General features: G+C 42.1%; 1 protein-coding gene across 1 annotated transcript in view; it reads right to left on the bottom strand.

Annotated features, from left to right (window-relative positions):
- CDH23 (cadherin related 23) overlaps nt 1–14,777 on the bottom strand; it is a 416,648-nt gene that overhangs the window by 118,546 nt on the left and 283,325 nt on the right. Inside the window, exons 22-26 of the mRNA XM_081189581.1 lie at nt 9,603–9,792; nt 9,021–9,166; nt 8,011–8,230; nt 5,929–6,081; nt 1,914–2,027 (exon numbers count right to left, since the gene is read on the bottom strand). Coding sequence (XP_081045707.1) covers nt 1,914–2,027; nt 5,929–6,081; nt 8,011–8,230; nt 9,021–9,166; nt 9,603–9,792 — 823 coding nt within the window. The remainder of the gene's footprint in view (nt 1–1,913; nt 2,028–5,928; nt 6,082–8,010; nt 8,231–9,020; nt 9,167–9,602; nt 9,793–14,777) is intronic.

The following is a 14,777-nucleotide window of genomic DNA, read 5'->3' as shown; positions in this document are numbered from 1 at the left end:
TAACCTGCAAAAGAAGACTTAACTGAGGGAGGGCAGGGTGGGAGAAGCTCTGGAGCCAACTGCCGCTTCGCAGGTAAGATTCACCTTCTGTTGTGTGTGCAGGACGGTCCCTCCCCTTACCTGGCCAATCCCCTGGCAACGCCTCCCCAGGCAGGATTGGGTGATTGGCTGAGTAGGGGGAGAACCTCCAGGTATCCAGCCTGGGGAGGATGAAGCCAGCCCGAGCTACCAGGAGTCACACTGGGATCCGGGGGACTGTGAGCGAAAAGGCGTCCCCATTTGATGTGTGGAGCGGTGATTGTCAAATCATTCCACACATTCTGTCTGAGTCCAAATTTCTGGGGGGCACCTTAAACTCTATCAGTTCCAGGTAAGAAGGTAAGAGCAGCTCCCCCTGTATCAGGCCAAAGGCCCACCTAGTCCAGCATCCTGGTCTCACTGTGGTCAGCCAAAACATTTATAGGAAGCCCACAAGCAGGACGTAAGTACAACAGTACCTGCCCCACTTGTGATTCTCAGCAACCAGTATGGAGATGCAAGGCCATTTTTCAGAGGTATACCAGAGCCATGGCTAGCTTTATCCTCATGAATTTATCTAACTCCCTATTAAAGCCATTTAAATTGGTGGCCATTATTACATTGCCTGGTAGCAATTTGCAGCTGTGTGAAGAAGTACACACCCTTTCATTTGCCCTAATTTTTCTGACATTCTCTTTAAACCCTTTCTCTCTCCCCAACATAATTTTATATACCTCTATCATGTCCTGCTCCCCCCAATTATTCACCATTTTTTTAAAAACTAAAAAGCTCTAAATGTAACTTTTTCTCATAGAGGTAGCTGTTTCAGATCCTTGATCATTTTGGTCATCTTCTGAACTTTCTCTGGGTGTCCTCTCTTCTTCCTAGACTCTGAAAGGTCTGTAAGAGTCAAGCCTGACTAGGTTCTGACACTAGGGACTCTCATGTGGGACTAGGACTAACATCTGTCTCCCCAGTTCCAGATTCCAGACCTACAAGGCCAACAAGGGTATCTTCCAGTTGCACTGCCAATGAAATATTATCACAGAAAGAGCGCAACTTATAAGGGTGCCAAAGGATGGTGCTACTAGCTGTTGAAAATATATATACATATATGGCTCCATCATAGTTAGTGTGCAATTAAAATATGATTTACTGTAAATTGCACACACAATGCGTAGGTTTGTCTGTTTAACACCTGCATCAGATATATCTATTTTGCTTTGATTATAATGTATGTCAAATTCACTGTAATTGTTTGACGATTTTTTTTTATTTCAGCTTTCTTGAAAAGCCTGTGAAAGATGTATATTAACTTGAGCAAAGCATCAGTATGAAACTGCAGAATTATTAATACCACAAAGATGTTTAATCTTACCAATTATATTCCATTTCAAATAACGTCAAGTCTTTCATAAATTTGCACTACATGGAAAAAATTCTTTGTGATCAATAGTAGACATTGTTGAGCACTTAAATCCCATTGATTGTGCTAGTTGTCTTCATTAATCTACATTCAACCCAAGTATGTAGTGACTGGCTGCATTTCACTACACAGGGGAATATTATCATTAGCAAGTTAATCAGACACAGAATTTTCCTCTCATCTAAAGCTACAAAGGGGCTTATTTACAGAACACGAGAGAAAGGTGTGTGGAAGGCCCAGGATTAACTGGAGGTGGTTAACAAAACCATCTTGCTTCATACGGTGATGGAGATTTGCTAATGGAATTGGAAGGGAAACTTCAGAAATGGCAACAGAAGATTGCACCATTAATTTGTATGGATCCTTTGCAAACTGTTCCCTTTCCATTGCACTCCAAATGAGGCAGTCTGGAAGAGACACATCAGTTGCTCAGATAGCAGAAACAAAAGCGGTCCACAGGAATCCTTACCAATGGCCTCCAGGATAAGCGTATAGTATGGGATGGTTTCTCTATCCAGGCTGACGACTGTTCGAACTACTCCATCCCTAAAACCGACACTGAACTTTCCATCCTGGTTCCCACCTATAAAAACGGGGGAAAGGAAAGAAGAAGAAGAAGAAGAAGAAGAAGAAGGAATTCAAAGAAGAATGAGGGCACAGATTTTTTTTTTAAAAAAAACACGCTTGTATTTAGGAATATGAAATGTGGAACTAAGATCTTCAGAAAGCACATGCTCTTCTTCAATGTACATACATACATTTATGTCATTGATCACCTACAAATGCTACATGTCAATCTCTCTGTACACAAGATGTGAAAGATAATGCTTTTGGAATGATTTATCCACCCCAGTCAGTCTTGTTGCCCTGAGTATGTCTTTTGCTACAAGAAATTTTTACAGTTTTAGTTCTGACTGCGATACATCAATACACAAAAAGGTCAACAACATCATTCCCAAGGGACTCCTGATCAAAGTTCTGGAATGAAAAGTGGATTCAAAAATTCAAGAAAAATGAGCACACACGCTCCAATTACGTTTTACATGTTTTAGTTGTTATATACACAAATATAAACTTGTTTCAGGCACTTTTTGACCATCATGGCCTGAGAATCGCAGTTTAGTCAGCCATATCTAGGCTCTTTATAGTGCTACAGTTCCCATAGTTCATGGGTAGACCTCCAATAGCTAAATAGGTCTGAAACTGGCTTCCACTTATAATGCAGAAACATCTCCTATTACTTACACAGAGGACACAAAAGCACCTATGTCCCTGTGGGACAGGATTATGGGAGACTTGCCTATGGGAACAATCCTCGGCACAATAAACTGGCAAAAGGCAAGCCAGTGTAAATTAAGTCAGAGTAAAGTTACAACAGATCCATACCAAATTCAGTAGCAACAAGCCTTTAAAATAATGTTTTACAGCCTAAGTCCTGCCCCCTGACTCAACTCAGCTGGTAATCAGCCTGGTAATCCAGAGATCTGCTGCATCCTAAGGTGCTCATCCTGGTAGATCTTGCCGCAGGATTGTCTCCTAAGCGCTTCACAGAAATTTAAAGCCATTTAAGGATTCAGTGTGAATTGTGTGTTTCCCAAAAGCATTTCTAAGAGTGCTCAAAATTTACATGGACTAGCAAAATGCAAGCCATATTGCCAGTGCCGGCCCAAATTAGAGATTTCAAGGACTCCATCTCAGCCTCACTTGTTTTAATTTGCTGTTGAATCACGGTGGCTTTATTGCTTTAAAGGATTTCCAAGGTTGCATGGCTTGATAATTGTGCAATGCTTTCTTTCAATCTACGTTAAACATATTGATTCTTGATTCGCCCCCCCCTTGCTATAATGTAATACTGTACATTAACAGATAATGGTACAATAAAGATATAGCGTGTCATTGGGGACTCTGAGCAGCAGAGGGCGAGAATGGACAAGTTTTAGAGCCTTCGGAAATAATATGTGCTTGTGGAACGCCACTCTAGGTCCAATAATCCAAGCGGGGGGCATTGGCACCCAATAAAGAAAACTTATTTGTTTTTGGTAAGATCTGAGCCAGGACTTTCATACCTGGTTGGTTTCAGTGGGATTGTAAGGTGTGCATACTTTTAGGTCCCACTGATTTCAATTAAAGTGAGATGGCAGGCCTGCCCAGCTTGTGTCACAGCAAGCTGAAATACCCCATCAGCCATGTATTACAGTTTGTCATAGGTCAATTAATCACCTACTTTTGCTTCTTGCAAAAAACTTTAAAAAGGGGGGGGTCGGTCAAGTTCTTTTTTTATTTTATTTCTGACAATGGCCACTACAGTATAAACAAGCAAACAAAGTCTATGAGTAAAACACAGGTGTGTGTGTGTGAAGGGGTGGGGGAATAACACATTGTCAATCACATAACAGACCATAATGTGTACGTAACAGGCTGCATTTGGCCTGGTGGTTCACAAACTGAGCTAGTCAGAATCACACACAACATACGTATGTCATGGATGTTGAGGGACGTTTTTAAATGGTTGATGTTTTATAGTGTCTTTAATATTCTGTTGGGAGCCGCCCAGAGTGGATGAGGAAACCCAGCCAGATGGACGCGGTATAAGGAATAAATTATCATTATTATTACTATTATACATAAATATTTTCCGCTGACGTCAGTGAGGCTCAACCTTGGCTAGATTATGTTGCATGTTTGTAATGCTTCCTGCAGATTGTTATTAATCCACACACAAAATGGCCAAAGTCTTCCAGGAAGTGGTGCTTTCATACAGCAGCTCAGATACTGCACAGCTTGTTTTTGCTTATCCCAACTGTCAAAAACATGGTTTAGGAAACTGTCATTTAGAGAGGCAGGCTGTCCCTTATTGTTTACCACTCAAAAATATAACTACTACAGGTTGTGCACAGAGACACAGGCTGCATCGTGCGCCATATTGGACCCAAACGCCATAAGGGCCCAAACAGTTCCATGATGTAGATGGCCCTGTTTAGGAAGAGGTATCTCAAATGTTGACCACCCTGTTTCTCGACTTGAAATGATAGCCTGCTACACGTGGCTGACCTATTCTGAAGCAGGAATCGTATAAAAATTCCAAAAGAATCATGCGGACATACCCAGAACTTATCTGCTATATGGAAGTAGCTCCTTACAAAGAAGATGAAGACCTATTTTCACGCCATTGTCTACATCAGAATATGGCCTACCGGGCTGCACTTCGGCAAGCACTGCAAATGAGTTCGGCGACAATGCCTTTCTCAAATTGTCATATCCACATTCTGCAGACATAAGGCAGCTGATGACTCTTTCAGTCTGATGAAGCATAGATAATTCTCAGGAGCAAACAACCCAAAACAGTTCTGCTATCATTTGCAAAGCATCATAGGGAAACATATGCAAATCCCCATGCAAATTAGCCGTTGCAAACCTAACAGCAGGATGAAAAGCCCCCTTGGCTGTCTTCATTTACATGAATTTCCCCACACTGCTTTGCACCAATACTCTGCACCACGGTGCCACAACAGATTCCCAAGGGGGGGGAAGGAGGCTGGTTACAGACCAAGGAAGAGATGCTTCCCCAGGAATCAAGCTAGAGAAGTGGGGGTGGTTTAAAATAGCTATGAACCACTCCCAAATAAGTATGGAAGAGAAGGGAGAGGAGAAAGAGCACTACTTGGTGACAGATGGAGGAGCAGAATTATGTGATGGTTTCCTTTGCATGGAGTTAAGGGGAAAGAGGCCAAACCTTTAATAAACCAAGAGTTGGCTTATTTTTGTTCTGCGCTAATAGGATTTTATACCTTTTCAATGTTACCCACCCTGAGCTTTGGGGCTAGGAGAAGCTAGGGTTGCAAGATCTCAATTTTTTTGAGGTTTTTGAGCTATTTTTAAGGAAATTCACCAAAACCCACACTTCCAGATTTCCCCAGACATTTCAGCGATTTCCGCCTGGGCACTGTTTCAGTCAGGCAAATCCTGGCAATGTCCGGGAAATTCCAGATGAATGCCAACCCTAGGTAAAGGGACCCCTGACAGTTAAGTCCAGTTGCGAATGGCTCTGGGGTTGCAGCGCTCATCTTGCTTTACAGGCCGAGGGAGCCAGTGTTTGTCTGCAGACAGTTTTTCCAGGTCATGTGGCCAGCATGACTAAGCTGCTTCTGGCAAAACCAGAGCAGTGCATGGAAACGCCGTTTACCTTCCCGCCGGAGTGATACCTATTTATCTACTTGCACTTTTTGGCGTGCTTTCGAACTGCTAGGTTGGCAGGAGCTGGGACCGAGCAATGGGAGCTCACCCCATCGCGGGGATTCGAACTGCCGACCTTTTGATCAGCAAGCCCAAGGCTCAGTGGTTTAGACCACAGCGCCAACCCTAGGAGAGGCTAAAATCTGAAAGGAAGAAAAAGCTGGACACAGCAATAAGGATTGACCAGTGTTCTCTGCCCCCTCTGAACTACATGGCTTCTACTTCTGAAGTACACCAGAAAGACTTGATACCTGTGATGAAATAACTGAGCTCGGCATTGAGACCCACATCAGCGTCGGTGCAGTTGAGGCGGACCACTTTGAAATCACGAGGTACGTTTTCAGGAAGCGATACGTTGTAGACAGCTGGGAAGAAGGTGGGATTCTCATCATTCACATCTAAAACTACAAGAGAGAATTTGATCAAGGTCATCTCTGAGCCATGCTTCAAAGCCATACCTAGCACGGCTAAAAGGTGGAGCATCAGCCACTGTAAGAAGCCATGTGTTTGCTTATCCTGTTGTTTCTATGCATATTAGAATAATATTAATTGTAGAGTTGGAAGGAACCCCCCAAGGGGCATCTAAGTCCAACCTTCCTGCAATTTAGGAAGTCCCTGGTCGGCTTGAACCACCAACCTTCTGGTTAACAGCCAGGTGCCCAGACCCGTTGCGCCACCTTAGGGACTGCCTTGGAAGTTCAGTTAGGGATCAGAACTATGCCACATCAGCTACCCTCTAAAAAAGCCCATTCAAGGAAGTAGGAGAAAGGGCAAACAGGCAGTGGTGAAATGGACTGCGGGAGTTCCAGAGTTACAAATAGTTAAGAATCATAAACGTTTTTATCACTGATATTCTTCAATTCTGAGGTAAGTTCATAACATTTCAAAACATACAAATGCGTTCTATTCCTAGACACCTGAAGTTAAAGTTGTGGAGACTTTCTTCTATCATCGTATAGCAGAAAAGTATCTGGAATAACCAAACAGAAACTCTTTCCAAAGTGCATAATAGATTGTATTTAAAAACACCTTAAAAACTAGCTATAAATGACTTGGGGTCAAACCTAAAATAAATTATTATTATTTATTTTAAAAAGTATTTTAAACATGAACTAATAGTAACAGGTTAAACATTTCATTGGAGTGGCCATGTTTGTCCAATAAAGAGTGCCCTCCAAACCCTTTTGGATCTTACCCAACCTTCTTTGTTATCATCACTACAACCATGCGCATAACAACTTCTAGAGCAGCTACAAACTGAGAATGGCCAACACAAACAAAAAGGATGGGTTCATGCATTGCTTTAGCAGAATGGGAGCTGCAGCCCACCTGCTCATCGCCAAAAGCTCCAGGAACCCATACTGATGCTCTTTCCCATAAGGGTTGGTAGCACAGGGAAGAGTTAGAGCATGGGTTCCTCTCACATTATCCAGGGTTTCTCATGTTCTCTTTGCACAGCATGGGAAGTGGGGCGAAGGCACACCTTCCCTCTCTCTTTCTGCCACCTCCATCCTTTCTTTTTAAAATCTCTCTTTCTCTTTTGGACAGCCCCTCTCCTTTTACCCCTCCTTGCCACCTGCAGGAAATCAAACCAAGGCTTGCCCACCTTTGCCCTAGCCCTCACAATGTTGGAGGAAGGGCTCCTAAAGAGCGACAGCAGCATTCTTGGCAGTTTAAAAATTGTTGTGGAAAAATTCTGGAACTGCAACAGCAGGACCGGGCGAGATTTTCAAACCTCCTTGCCTGAGCTTTTTTGGGGGTGGGGTTGTGTGCATCAAAATTTGCATCTTCAACAAGGTAGAACTTTTAAATTTTACTCCCTAGTCAAGTTACGCATTTCTCCTCCTCTCCCTCGGCTGTTTTGGGTGGGCATTTTCCCAGCCTCTCTGCTGGGCAATCCTTGAGCATTTAAGCCAGTGGTTCCCAACCTTTTTTTGGCCATGTCCCATCTAATCATCTCTAAAATCCTGATGCCTCCCCCTGTGCCATATAATTCTTATTATTCAAAAAGTGAACTCCTATTCATGCGGAGGAAGCCTAAAAGACCATTAACTTGGTTGAACTCATTCTTGAATTGGCCCCTCCCCCCAAAAAAAAAATCAAATTGCCCCATTGTGGGGTGTGTGCCCCACACTGGGAACCACAGATTTAAGCCCTAGTTTGACTCAACCTAAGCACAGAAAATTATCTGAAGGTATTAGACAAGGTGAGAAATCCCATTTGAAATACAGAGAACCACTCGCACTAAATACATTATTATTATTATTTAAAAAAAAGAATGACACAGCAGTAACAGTGAGACAGCATCCAGAGTGTTTCGGTTCTTCAGTCACCTCTGACCGTGAGAGTGCTGGTAGAACTCTTGGACGGCACTCCTGCATCACTTGCGACTACCCTGAGGTAGTACTCGGCAATCCTTTCCCTGTCTAGAACAGCTGTGGAGTTGATAAGACCACTGCTGCTGTCGATGACAAAGTCCATCCTAGGCATGCCCACCTGCATACGGTATGTCACTTGACCATTCAAGCCTTCATCAAGGTCAATGGCTACCACCTGAGACAGAAAGCAAAAAGTGAAGCACAACGTTCTGATGAGTTTCCCCCCTCTCATAAAGGTGAAACCAAGAAGATCCCAACAGAATGACATTATCACTTCCCATGGGCTCAGGGCCAAATTTACACATGGCCTTAACTCAAGTGTGTGGCTACCTAGTGCTACCTGGTTCATTAAAAATCAAACAAAGTCGTTGCCAAAATTGTTCCCGAGATTGGATCAGCCCCACTGTGCCTGCAATTTGCACTGCAAAAAGATGTCCCACTGGAACTAATGGGAACTCCTTTTTTGTGCATAAGGGCAAAGCAATACAGTTCAGATCACATGCAGAGGGGCGAAAGAACCAGCGCTACTAGTCCCTTGAATGTGTTCATCTTCTTCTTGAACAGACTACGCTGAGAGAGACGGACTAAGGCTGCCAAACTCACATTCAGCTGTAAAGAAAAGCGAGTGAACTAATGATCTGATGTCACGAGGGGGTTTCAGTCTATCAGTTCCTCTGTGTGGTTTAGCTTTCTCAACTTCCTCTTGGCTTATTTCAACAAGTAGTACAGAATGTAGATAGTAGTCAGGTGTGATCATCAGTGAGAAAATGCATAAGATATTTGCTGCCTTAAGACATTCTGGGGCACTGGTTTTACTGAAAGCTACAGTAAAACTGCAGTGAGGAAAGTACCACTACTATTCATCACTACATCTGCAACAGAAGCCCAAACAGTTGTTGTTGTTGTTTCTTAAGAAACACCTTTCAGCAAGTATATGGTTGAAATCAAAAGTAACACCGATTCACCTGGAAAACGGATGACCCTGCTGGAAGTCCCTCGGGAATCTCAGTGATAAAAGGTAAATTCTGGAAAGCGGGGTCATTGTCATTGAGATCCAGCAGGTTTACAAACACTGTGGCACTGCTGGTGGCTCGCAATGGTGGTCTTCCACCTGCAGAGATCAGAAGAGTCATAACTAGTCCCACGAGCACCCCAAAGACTGAAATAGAAAATTTCTAATATTTTGTCTTAGCGAACCTCTATATATCAAGAAGAAACCCCTGTTCATTCCTCTTCAAGTAATTGGCAATTCACTTTCAATGAAAAAAAATAATCAGACTTGGGAAATGTCAGAGCGATAACAAAACCGTTAAAATAAATTGCAGAAGTAAGAGTGTAGAAGCTAGCATTTATCTAACTTTAAGCAATCTATAATTGTTGCTACTCCTGCTATGTACCTATTATGGGGGAAAGTTATAGAGGGATGTGGTGTTTTTTTTAAACAAAAGCACAAAATATATAAGAATGTGACAGCTTGTATGTAAGAATGTATAGCAGGTAGTTAACGGAGCGCTAAAGTATTCACAGAACAATTGAAGCAAGCGTACGATCAGTGACGGAGACCACAATCTTCCTCATGAGCTCAGCTTCCTGGGGGTTTGGATTTTCTCTGTCCAGGACAACCCCTGTTGTCCGAATCTTCCCTGTGGTGCTGTTAAGACTGTAGAATTTATTTGGCGGTCTAATGCTGTACACGAGGGAACCGTTTTCTGCTAGGTCTGGGTCAAAAGCAACCACCTACAGAGATCAAAAGAGTGATGGTATATTGATAAGAGACCAAAAATAAATAAATCCTTTTTCATTTTTTTTGTACATCTGTATAGCTGGCTTCTAATCTGAAGCATGAAACAGAAAAGATGCGGAATAGAAGCATGATTCCAATCACTTAAGTACACAACACAGTCTCATTGAAGAAGCTGTCCTGATGCTTTTTCGTGGTACAGCAACAGTCACCATGGCTGATGTGCCAGTGAAAAAATGTCCAAGCAAAACAGAATAACTGAATGTAGGAGAATCAGAATTCTGTTGCCCCTTCCTGGCAAAGGATCATTCCACTTACAGCATTTCAGTTAAGCTGGGAGGCCATGAAATTTGGGGAGTTTAAAACACATTAAATCATCAAAGATGTTCAAAATGCTTTTTTTTTTGCATGTCCTTCCCTTTAAAAAAATTACTTTGTTTGGTTTTTTCAAAACACCCTGTCACAGCTTTGTGGCATTTCTAATCTTTCTTACTCAACCTGGATGTACTAGCTGCCCACCAAATGATCACTTTCCTTTTTGGACAGACCATATCCTCAGATATTTTCCCCATGGCTCCTGTTATAACACTGCATTTATTTTTATTTTTGCCTAGTGGGTTTTTCTTTCCATTTTGCTCTTGTTTTCAAATGTAACTTCTGTGCTCGCGTGAATCTGTGATTTCTATTGGCTCTTCCCTATTTTATTTCCTTGGTTATTGTTACGTTGAAGTTGAAAATAAACAAAAAAAATGATCTAAAAAATAAAGCACACTATCATATCCAAACATAGTTGCAATCATTGTTACTTTAGTACAACCCCGCACAACCCATGCTAACTGCTAAAGGACACTGCTCATTGTATATTGCAATTAATTTGCAAATATTTGCAACATTTCAGTTTGCTGGCAGAGTGTTGCAAAGGTCTTTCTATTCCTTGAGATGCAACTGTGTATGTCCACTGGGTGAAAGGGGGAGATTAGAAAGGATGCAAAAGAAAGTTCACTGCGTTATTCAGAGGCAGGTGTCTGTGGAAAAGGGAATTCATCAGCCTGGTTGCCTTGACAAAATAAATAAATAAATTCCTTCTTCGCTCCCCCATTCATGGTGAGTTCCATGAGAGGGTTTCTTCTGCTCTTTGTGACATCACTATGTACCAAATCAGATTTGGCTACTGCGGAACATCACTAATGACAAATGAAACCCTCTTATTGCCCTAACCCTGAATGGTGAACGTGTCCCTGCTCTACTCTCTATCATAGTCTTAACTCGCACTGTCTCTTTAATTCAGAATGAATTGAGGGCGTTGTTTGCCCTCAATAAAATCCTCATGTAGTCAGAAATGACTGGTTGCCCCACAATCTCATGCTCACAATGTGATTCCCATTTGACTTGGATCGCACTGTATAAAACTGTCTTTTATTTTTAAATCACCCCCAAAGGGGAATACAGGACAGTTGCTGCAAATACATACTGTATACGCTATGTCTTGATTTGTAAAGATTTCTGAATATATGCTGAAGTATTTGCAAAACCAGAAGATGCATCTAAATGTGACAAACAGCCCATGAATCTTTGGAAGTGCCGTTCTCCATGTTCCTCTTCATCTTTTAAGATACACAGAGGCTCCTTTGTTTCATGTTCTGTTTTGTACTAGACAGAGCCTTCTTTGCAGTGGCACCCCCCTTGTGAAACTCCCTGACTAGGGTCATCCGCTAAGAATAATTCTCTGAAGACCACCTTTTTCCTGCAAGTTTTCTCACTGGTGAGTAAAATGCAAATGTTTTCATTGCTGCTGCTGTTCTGGCTTTGGTCTGTTTGTTTTTATTGTCTAGTATTTAAACCTATTTTAAAGTGGCATGCTTTTTATTTTGATGGTGTGGAAAATAAAATATAAATAGTCATTTTTTACCAGGTACCTGTAGTCCTGAAGATGACTTAGAAAAATAAGTTGTCTTCAGGACTACAGGTACCTGGTCAAAAATGACTGTTTATATTTTATTTTATTTTATTTAAATTACTTATATTTATTTACCACCTTTTCCTCCAAGGAGTTCAAAGGCATATGTACGGCAGACTAGGCCAAGACAGTGACTGGCCCAAGGTCACCCGGTGAGCTTCATGGCTGAGTAGGGATTCAAACACTGGTCTCCCAGGTCACAGTCTGACACTAACCATCACACCACAGTAGGAACGAACAACAAATTACACACAATAAGAACAAAGACATGACTTAAAGAATATTGCGTCTCCTACAAGGAGACTGGAAAGGTTACTTCAAGGTGGGGGGGGAAGGTGGCTGAATTTACTTCAGTGAATCAATCTGTAATTGAACATCTTGAAATGGAAACTGACTGGTTGCAGGAGTTCTAAATGAGAACCAGATTTGGAATTTTGAAGTCATTATATTACTTTTTAATTACATAGAAATAAATTGTATTTGATCAGCACATGCACAATTGATTTCATGTTTCATTAAAGCTACTTCGTGTTAAGTTGCCAACACATTTTCCCTAACAGAAACAGAAGTACAAGGAGTTGGAGCCTTGTCAAGACTGATGGGGCACTCTGGGGGCGAAGTTTGTTCATGGATGGGGGAGAGAGGGGGAGCTCAAAGGCCAGTTAAGGTAACTGAGAGTTAATTTCTACACAGTGAACTTGGACGAGAGACCTTTGCTATTTCCCCTCCTCCCCAGAAGATTAATGTTTCATTATGGTGTTTTTTTAAAAAACACGCAGTCTTTCCTGTTTGATGATTTTGTGGATTCTCTCCGCTTTCCCCTCATTTATTTTCTGTTTCACGCCCGTCATTTTTCTCCTAGTGTGATGGAGAATAATTCTCCCTCTCCTTCTCTTTTATTTTGCCAGAGGGATTTGAAAGGCTTTAAATCAATGCCTTTCAGAGAGGTCCTTGAAGGAGGTCGCAAGCAAGGCTGGGAAAGTTGAAATTGGCCCCAAATTTTACTTTAAAACACACGGAGGCAACCCTAATGCACACACACACACACACACACACACACACACACACACACACATTATGAATGACTATGCCATGTTTGCAAAAGGATGGGAACTGCGAGTGCAATGTGAGGACTATGATTTTATGCCTTCCAAATCACATTAAGGTCCAGAACCACAGCAGAGGAAACAGAGTTCATGGTACAGGAACTGGATGTGGAATAAATTATGTAGCCTTGGTGCTTCAGAATCCAATGAATACCAGCGTGGGGTGGGCGTGGGGGGGGGAATGCAGTGACTGTCACAGTCTTCATATGACTAAATAAATACATACCACTAACCTTTTCTTTTTCTACCCCCTTCAGGAAACCTCCTATATATTGACTTGTCTGCTGAGAAAAACTACCTGCTCATCTTCCACGGAACCTTAGTGGGTCACATAGGATTCTGTGCTATGCTTTAAGAGAGACACTTTGTTCATGCTAGGATTAACCAGACATATTGGAACTTTACCATTTCCCATCACGAAAGGAGCAAATATCCCTTTCCATTAAGGAACTCTGTTAAGTTTCCAAGAAATTCTGAGGTTTCCTATACAGCGGTACCTCGGTCTACGAACAGCTCTGTTAACAAACTATTTGGTGTACGAACTCCACAAAACCGGAAGTAGGTGTTCTGGTTAGCGAACTTTGCCTCAGAAGATGTATGGAAGCCGAACGGTGGAAGGGTACTGGCGGCGGGAGGCCTCAGTAGGGAAAACGCACCTTGGTTTAAGAACGCTTTGGTTTAAGAATGGACTTCCAGAACAAATTAAGTTCATATACCGAGGTACCACTGTAAGATAAGTTTGAAAACCACTGTACTAAAGAAGGTGTATGCCATCTGCTGACCTACGTTGTTACTGGTTATAAGCCTGCTCTTGTATTCCAGTTGAAATTCTGATGCCCAAACTCCCCAGTGAAGGACTGGGAATGGCTGCAGATGAAGCAAAAGAGGGTTAAATGCCCAGTTCATGATTAATTTTGCTTGCAGTTTTGCTTTATTGCAAACTGTTTTATCGCTAACCTTACAGAGGCTACGCCTTTATTTGCAATAAATAAATAATCATTGCTAACAGTTACTGGCAATCCACACGTCTTTACAGCAGGATGAATTGGTCATTATGTTAAAAATAAAGGGCCGTAATCCTTCCAACAAGTATTTGTTCACAAACCGCAGACTGACGAATTTAGACTAGGGTCTGCCAGCCTTATACATTTGGGCGTATGTGTGGTGAAAGTGTGTGTGTAGGGGACTCTTTTAGAGTAGGGCAAAAATGCTTTAAATAACCAAAAAAAACCAAATAAGTGAAGCTCTTAAGGAATGGGCCAATCTTTGCTGTAAGGTCCTTTCCACAATAGTGTCCGCTGGGGCTGCTGAAGCATTGCTCTTCCATAATCAGGTGGAAGCATATGGCCCTTGATATAGTGCTTTATTTCCCACTGTAATTGCTGCAGCAAATTCAAAAGCAGGCAGGCATTCCTGAACTAGGATTGCAGCCTAGCTAGTGAGAACCTAACCATGCCTACTCAGGAAAAAAAAAGTTTGTTTTGGTTCAATAGAACCTACTCTAGCACCTAGGATTATTGGGGATAAGGCAGTGGTCTCCCTGCATGGATACGCTAGCTGTGTCTGCTTCTATTAAGCAGCGTAAAGGCAGGCAGAATCAGGCCCCACAAGCAGCAGCTCTCACAGACCATTGGGGCCAGAGGTGCTGTGATGCAGAATGACAGAGGGCTCCCTATTGGCTGGTGTGCAGAGGACATCATGAGCAGTTCCCTGACAAAATGTTAATGTGCAAACACTGCAATCAGGTGTTGGATTTTAGAGTTAAACTGACAACTTCTGTATTCTGTTCAGTGCATGCTTTGTAAACTGCCTTTGTTGAAGGGTGGTACATATATTTAATAAATAACAATGCTTTTAATCTCTCTCTCTCTCTCTTTTAATTACATTGATCTTTTTGTGTATGCGCCTGGTGTTACCT

This window comes from Podarcis bocagei, assembly GCF_964188305.1.
Source record: "Podarcis bocagei genome assembly, chromosome: 4".
NCBI classification, from domain to species: domain Eukaryota; kingdom Metazoa; phylum Chordata; class Lepidosauria; order Squamata; family Lacertidae; genus Podarcis; species Podarcis bocagei.
This window is presented reverse-complemented; position numbering and strand designations above follow the sequence as displayed.